Source organism: Diospyros lotus, chromosome 2 (genome assembly GCF_014633365.1).
Source record: "Diospyros lotus cultivar Yz01 chromosome 2, ASM1463336v1, whole genome shotgun sequence".
NCBI lineage: Eukaryota > Viridiplantae > Streptophyta > Magnoliopsida > Ericales > Ebenaceae > Diospyros > Diospyros lotus.
In genome coordinates this window covers 21175950-21184381 of record NC_068339.1, presented here as the reverse complement: position 1 = coordinate 21184381, position 8432 = coordinate 21175950, and the positions used below count along the sequence as shown (strand labels likewise).

The following is an 8432-nucleotide window of genomic DNA, read 5'->3' as shown; positions in this document are numbered from 1 at the left end:
ATATAAGTGCATTATATCCATATTATGTTTAAGAATTTTCATACTAAATCTTATTTGATATATTTTTTTATTATTATTATTATAAATATTTTCAATTTTATTTATTAATCTCTTAAAATATTATATTAATTTTATATTTATATATGTATTGTCATCTTCATTAAAACTGTATCTTATCTTAATCAAATTAAAATAAATGATACATCATTTAAAAAGTCATAATTTTTAAAAATCAAAATTAATAATGCAAATACATATAAAATAATAATATAGTAAAATTTTAAGTCATATATCAGTTTAATGCAATTCTCTAAAAATAAAATTATGAGGTAAAATTTCAACACGATGTCGAGACAATGGCCCCGTTTGTTGCAGCTTAATTAAAGAAATTATAACTTATAGTTTCTTAGATTATAGCTTCTAAAACTTAGAATAAGTTGTGAACCTATTTGCTGCAGCTTCTTAGAAGTTGTAGTTAAGTAGTTGTGGTGTTTAATACCATAAGCTGTAAAATAACTTATTTTTGTATAATTGTCCATAATACCCTTAGTAGTTATAGAATGATAATTTAAAAATTAATTAGTGTATATGTATAAGATTCAAGTATTATAAAAAAATTAATTAAAGTATAGAGAGAGAGGAAGAGATTTGAAAATGGAAATGGCGGTGGAAAAGAAAAACCCATGATTGCGTAGACAAGAGAGTAATTATTTGCTAAAAATAAGGGCAAAATTGTCATAAAAATGTAATTATTTAAGCATAAGTTATAAAAGTTGAGATACCCCAACTTTAAAAAAATCTATTTCTACCCCTTCTAAAAATTAGTAAAAACTATAAGTTAAAATTTTATAAATTAAAACAAATATTACATCTTAACTTTTTTGAAGTTAAAAGTTAAAAATTGTAACTTTTAGACTGTAACAAATAGGGCCAGTAATGACTTGGCTAAGCCAAGCCTGTCAACATTCAAACACTATACTATAGGACAAAGACATTTGACTCTGAGTCTGACCAAAGTTAGGCTTTATTTTTTAATAAAAAATCCAAATAGACTTCAAATGAAAAAGGACTTGGACCAAGGTGACTAAAAAGAAACATAGGTAAGAATAAAGAATTTTAATCAAAACATGTATCATTCAAAGCACACTCCAATTAGGATAAACCATCATATAAGCAACCCAATATGAATATGGTGATTAATTAGGCGATAAAAGAGATTTTAAAGACTAATCAAGATAAATATTTATTTAAAGCAATTATCTGTAATATTTAAAAATTTAGTTGAGTCGTAACAAAATATAAATAGAAGAGATAGTATTGTTTGAATTCTCCTATTACTTATATTCTTCTTCTATGTTTCAAAATCAATATGATAACAATTATTATTTTTGACTTAAGAAGTGAAGTAGCCATAATAGCAAGTTATGGGGTAATTCTTACTATTATTTTTGCTCAAGTGCAAATTCCCAAATTCACTTCAAAACAATTAATGATTCACATTTCGTGCAAGTTTTATAAATTTAATTATTGATCAAATCTTAATATCATCAATTATCTTTATATAAAAAGATTTAATGTCATAACAATGAATAAAGATAATTAATATAGTCAAATTTCATCACGTATAATTAATATTACAAAACTAACTTATACATGAAAACATAAGACATTTTTATTTATATAATATTTAAATTGTCTTAATTTTAAGTTTCATATCTTATCTTTAATAAATATCACTCTAACCTTATTGTGAAAAAAAAGTATAAAAAAATTAATTTGATAAAAAAAAACTCCTAAACTCTTAAACATGATATGAAATATAATTCATGTAGGCGATGCAATAATATGATCAAAATCAATCATATCATTCTATACAGTAATTTTATAAGCTTGTTAAGAAGAGCGAAGCTTGGATTCAGAAGTACACATACATATCCTCAATAACTAACAGCTTCATACATTTCTTTCTAACTCTGTTTCCTTCCCTGGTCTCTTTGTGAACCTAATTGCTAATTTCCTATCAGGGTTACAAGAAAGTTGTGAGATTTTAGTCCAGAAACCATGGCAAACAAGACCAATTTTATGATGTACAGCCTAGTCCTAATCCTAGACCATGAAGCAACAGAAAAGAGACAAAGGGAATATAAACAAACATTCTGCTTCATCTTCTCTGAGCTCTCTTCCTCTCCTTCCCCGGAGCTTTAGATCGTTGATTCGTCGTGCCTCGTACCATCTTCCCCATCAAACTCGAGCCTTTCTTCACAGTCTTCGCTGACTCCATGGCCGGTACAGAATCAGTATTTCCTGGCCTTTTACATCTTTCAGGAGCTCTACCCACGATTATATTCTCTAGAAAACTCGGCCTTTTAGTCCTCGAAAAGATGTCCTCAGCGTTTGGTAGTTTCCCTGGCAGTTTACGTCTATAATGGCGAATGCTACGAGGCTTTACAGGAAGATTACTATACATGGGGGAGAGGGGAAAAATGGGAGAGGCAGCAGCCCTGATGGTGGACTCATTGCAGTTTTCTTGATATGCTTTGGTGATGGTATCTCTAAGCACCAGGGCAGTCTTGTATTCGCGTGTTCTTTTGGAGTAAAACACCAAGGCATTGTTGGCAAGCAAGAGCAGATCCCGGAAGAGTTCCTTCACTGACATTATGGAGCAGCTGCCGATCCTTGATCTTATTGTGTTAAAATCCATGTGTTGCCGGATGATTTTCTTGTACCTTGCTCTCTTCTGTTACGGAAACGTAGGTTTATCTCAACAGTAAATTTTGCAACTATAAAAGGACGCTTATTGAAAACCAATACCATAAAGCATTACCTGGCTATCAAGTCGGCGTTGAAAGACCCTGGCAGCTTTATTTTCTGCAAGAGCGCTAAAGATACCCACCAAATCGTCATTTTTAAGCCCACATGAACCTCTGTTGCGATTGCTTACACTGGATACTTTGACCACAGGACCACAAGCACTGGTTGAGTTCTCCTTACTCTGGGAGGCAGTAACAACATTTGTTGATCCTAAATTTTCACTCTCCCCTATGCTACATTCTTCAGCTTCCCCACTACAGTCCTTCCTTTTCCTCTTCCCCCTTCTCTTTCTTGGAGTTCCTCCTCGTGCATTGCTGGTCTCAACCACTTTCTTAATGTTCATTGAAACTTTCTTTGGCTCCAAAGAGACAGAAATATCTGGTTTTGTCTCCATCTCTGCAACTGAAGCTGTTGTTTGAGTCTGGCATTCAGGTGACCAGTTTGTCCTAGCATCCTGTGTGAAACTGCCGGCAGATAATCCATCCTTGGATGCATCTTTACCAGAAGATTCAACTTGCTCTGATTTCACTAAAGGTACAGGGGAATCAGTCCTGCTGGCGCTGTAATCGACATGGTTGTCAAGCCCTTTCTCAGCCTTGAGACTTTCAAGTTTCGATTCAAGGGACCTGAAAACAACAGAAAATGCAATCAAGCAGCAAAATTATTTTTCTTCTTTCACAATAAGAGAAGACAAATTGCATAAGGCAATAAAGGAGCAGTAACACGTCTATAGGACCTTCATGTCGAGGTCTATCTGTTTGTGTTTGTGCCCTAATACTAGATTTAAATGACATCTAGTATATGTAGTTGGTAATAATAATCTTGCACGTTATCTAAATGGTCATATATTCATTCACTCTCCATGTGTAATATGAATTGAATTCCTATATATCCTGATGATCTTATTCTTAAGTTGTTAAGAATATGTGATAAAGATTTATAATACAATATTTCTTAAAGTAATTTCTAGTCCTAAGATTTCTCTGGAGGGGACTAAGATTAATCGATTAAGGGGCTAGCATATGGACTATTACCTTTGACTAGTATGAGATACTAATGATAAAGGATGGTGAGTCATATGCCATATTGCATGAGATCCAGATAATAGACATGTGGGTGAGTGCTAGTTGAACATTTACTGTAATAGACCACATAAATTTAGAGTCAAATTTCTCTTCCCCTATCCTGCAGCTTCTCCTGATCTCAACCAGTTGTGAAGCCTAAAAAACTCCAGTGTGGTCATCAGTTCACATCTTAGGGATAAATCAGCTGGTTGTTACAAACTACAAGTTCTTCCAAGGTACCGGCAACTTGCTTCTGCTGCAAGACTCAATTTATAGGCCACTAGTTTCTAAGGCTCCACAAATTTCAGTATTCAGGGCTTCTTGAAATGTATGGCTAACCCAACTTCCAACGTTTCAAGAAAGCAAAAGGAAGTAGGTGAATTAAAATGCATTAACCATAAAGGCTGCTAAAATAAAACAATTATTAAACTAACTGTCTTCCCTGATGCAGTAAGAGTTAAATAGATAATGAACCAACCCGATTGAGTCTTCAGCTTTCTCCAATTCTTGCCTCAATTCTGCCATTCGTCTATTTCGTAGCTCTTCAAACCAAGCTCTGCAGAGTAAAACATGAACCCACATGGATGAGACATTTTTCACTGAAAAAGTTGTTATGATGGAACTTTAATTTTGATCTCAATCAGACCGCTAGAGAAGCACTTCGCTGAAAAATATTGTAACTGTTACTGGGCTTCTTAAAGTAATTTAACTTGGTTGCATAGGTCAAATGAGAACAAGAGAGAGAATATGGATGAATAAGAATGCTTGGGCATTAATAAAATTATATCGTTTTGAGAGAGAGAGAGAGAGAGAGCATCCATCATTTAGGTAATTCTGATGCGAAGCAGGGTTTCCATTTGGTGCAAACTAGCCCTTAATTGTATTTTATGCCAATTTCTGATGCAACAAGAACCAGAACAACTTATTTACTTCCTAACATGTCCAGACCACGACCCTTTTTTAAGTTACATGCACATATTGGCATGAATCCACATATTCAGAACAGCTGTCTAATACTATGTTTATCTAATGAAGAATCGAATCCATGTATAAAGTGAGGCTTCTCATCCTGCAATGGGAAAAAAATGATACATATGAAAGCCATAACAAAGCCCTCCATTCAGATTAATTAAATTACAAAGAAAAAAAGATCCTACTCACGTGCTGCCAGAGTAGCATTGTCTCAAGTCCTCATATTTGGCCTTACATGCCTGCAATATTAATATATCGTTTGTCATTTTGATTACAAAAAGTTATGAAAGAAAATCAAGTCAATCCCATCTCCTTATAACTGCATGTCACTAGAAAAATTGGAATTAGATGACCATATCAGGAAAAGTGCAGCATAAGGGTGTCCTTAGTGCACAAGACTCCTTATTTTGCAATGGTCAAGAGAGGGTCTTTTTTGTAGCAGCCTTACCTTTGCTTTGCAAATAGGCTGTTTCTACAATTTGAACCCGTGAACTTCCAGTCACAAAAAAGGAGCAATCTTACCGTTGCTATCAAGGTTTGCTCTCTATGATAGATTGACTACAATCAAATAAAGTTATTGAACAATGCATCACTTTGCTCCTTAAGAGAAGGAAAGAGGGGGGGGGAAGAAGTGCATTTATAACTCAAGAAAATAACTCATAACAGGCAGGTAAATAAAAAACAACAGATAATACTTACCTCGGGTTTTTTAGTCAAGAAATAATGTGCAAACACATTTGTGAATTCACTTGTTTGACATTTTGAAATTTTGATGATGATTAATTCAGGCAAGACTGTCTTGTTAGAAAGTTAGGAAATAACTGGTGACCGTAGACATTATTCGAACCTATATGTCAATCCCATTGCAGCCATCGCTTAATTATTAAAAACTGCATATGACGGCAACTAATGAAACACACACTTTCAATCTGTAACTTTTTATACTATTACTTAATAAAGCCACATCATTCTGTAGTTCATGTGATTTGAGGAAAGCCCACCTTGTCAGGTTATGGCACAAAATTACATAAAAAACAGTAGTCAGGAATACTTTTCCCCGTTGCTTGCCAAAATAAGCTTTCCCCATCTGTCCTAATAAGAGACCTCCAGTTTCATCTATGAGATTTGAGAACCTCAGTTTTTCTCCATCAACATAAAGTGCACAAACGAAGTTTTATCACTGAACACTTATGGAACTGTTTCACTTTGAAGAGTCCGATTTATGTCAGAAGAATGTCCTTAAACCAGTTGCTATATAAGCTCATAGATCAGGGAAAATGCAAAAATAGCTGTAGTAAAGAAAATCAACCAAAACTCATCACTATAGTTTCCAGTTTCATTAATAGCAACTCTGCACCAGTCTTTTGACAATCAAATTGATGCCAAAGGCTATATTTTTCTCCCTTTCATTTTTAGTCAAAGAAAGATCAAAGAAGTTAACAAAATTTATGCAAGAACCAACCATATAACCATATAATCCTTTTTCTTTTACTTAAGCTAGTGTAGTTTTTTCTTTCAATTCACAGGAGATGAGTAGATCCCATAATGTATAGCCAATATTGGCTGCCATATATGCAAGGGAGAAAGTTTTAGTAGCTTCAACTATCAAGTTCGTATTCACTTTGGAGTTTGGCACGTGATAGAGTGGTATCAAAGCTAATCTAAAAATACTAGCATAAACATCAGGACAGTAGATATAGAACCCCCTTTCCCAATGAGGGTGCCAAGAATCGTGTTGAAAAGTTCATCATAAGAGCGCCTACCAATCCTACCTACGAGCATGCACTAAATCATGTTTGAGCATATTATTAAGATGATAACTATCCTTAACGATGTTTTGATTAGATTTTACCAAAATAAATAAAAAGCATCTTGCTCTTTATTATTTATAGTCTTTTTTATATTTTACAAGAAAATTATTTTCCTAGCTCAAACCCTTTAATTATAACAAAATAACTTTATTGGTGCTACCAGTCTCACCTTCTATGACCATAATATAAGAATAAATTGCCATCCGTGTAGGCACCACTTGACAGATGACTTTGAAGAATATCTAGTGGATATAGTTAATTAATACCCAATACCTACCCTGGCCACTCATATTTGTCCTAGTCAACAATGGAACCATGACACGTGGACCTCATGCGACACGTGGATGCCAAACCATCACCAAAACATTAAATTACACTTCTCATTTCTTTCACACGTGCCCCACAAAATCCAGGTCCCATAATATCAAATCGCAATCGACAAACACTAAATCAGAGAAAGGAATCAGACAACAAACAAATTCGAGAAAGAAAAGCCGAACGACGGTTTTGACATTCTGGGCATGTCTATATAATATTATATATATATATAGAGAGAGAGAGAGAGAGAGAGAGAGAGAGGAATAATTTAATTTAACCTCGGGTGTGAAGCTGTACGGACATAGGGTTCGTGCTCGGAGCTCAGAGGCAACGGCGGACCAGGCTTGGGTGCCGTGCCGGAGAACGGCGCCGCCGAGGACGAGCTCCTCCCACGTGCCCCACCTCTTGCTCGGCACTGCCGCCACCATCTCGTCTCCGCCACTTCTTTTTCTCAGCTTAGGGGTCACCCCACCTTTCCAAAACTGCAATGCATAAAATACGCTATTTGGTTGCCCGGAAAATTGACAGGAAAGGACCCTCGGAGCCCAGAAAGGTGGTGGAATTGGAAAAGCGGGTTTCGGGTTTTCTATTGCCTATTTTTGTTTTGACTTGTGGCCGCGTATTCTTGAGGAAGCGGGTTGACTTGGAAAATACCCTGTTTGGTTTGACAGAAAATTACGAGGAAAAGAACCGGAGGACCACCCAAAGCCAACCGTCGGGAGAAAAATTTTCCGGGATAAGGAGGGTGATCTTTGGGTTTCTTTATCTTATTCGGGCTAGATAATTGGTGATCTTAGGTTTTCTATTACTTCAAATTTTAATTGATGCAACACGCACCGAAGAATAGAAGACGAGGAAGAAGGCGATGGGCATTGAAGGGTATGGAGGAGGACTATGGGGAGAGAGAGAGAGACACGAGCGATGTGGATGGGGGGAGAAAGGCACAATTTTCCGGGAAAATCTTCTCCTGCAAAATCTCTGATTGTTGAATATCGCTCGCTGCTCTCCTAATTCTATCGCTCTTCTTGCATATTATGCGTATGTCCTGTGATTTCGAGAAATGGCACACGTCTCTCGGCGTGGGCCCCCTATCCCAATTTTTCCTCACTTTCCCATGGACCAATCAAAACCTTTAAATGCCCAACATGGGACCTAATCCATAATAATAATCTATAATAATAATCTATAACAAACAAACAAACAAACAAAACCAACCATCCATCTCCATCTCTGTACCCAACACCTAATAGATAGATTACAATCATAATGACGAAAAGATTATCATGATTTTCTCAATAATTAACTTTTTAATTTTTTTAAGTAATTTTTTGTAAATTAGTGTGCCTATTTAATGAATTTATATAATAAATATAGTAATTGCCAATTCTTAGTGAAAATAAAAGAAAACAAAAATCTCACGTTACAGTCTTGCATAATATTTTACACAGTTAAACAA

At 35.2% G+C, this 8432-nt stretch overlaps 1 protein-coding gene across 2 annotated transcripts; it reads right to left on the bottom strand.

The window, feature by feature from the left end:
- Positions 1 to 1846: 1846 nt before the first annotated feature.
- Positions 1847 to 8006, bottom strand: LOC127796068 (uncharacterized). 2 transcript variants are annotated; one of them, XM_052328129.1, is made up of 5 exons: positions 7255 to 8006; positions 5037 to 5086; positions 4354 to 4431; positions 2825 to 3437; positions 1847 to 2737 (listed from the first exon to the last, which is right to left on the bottom strand). In XM_052328129.1, exons 1-5 carry the CDS (start codon positions 7402 to 7404, stop codon positions 2162 to 2164), a joined length of 1467 nt encoding a protein of 488 aa, XP_052184089.1. In that variant the 5' UTR covers positions 7405 to 8006; the 3' UTR covers positions 1847 to 2161. The 2 variants fall into 2 exon arrangements, with proteins under 2 accessions (XP_052184089.1, XP_052184090.1); XM_052328130.1 differs by having other exon boundaries at positions 4354 to 4944; positions 7255 to 7338.
- Between the last annotated feature and the right edge of the window lie 426 nt (positions 8007 to 8432).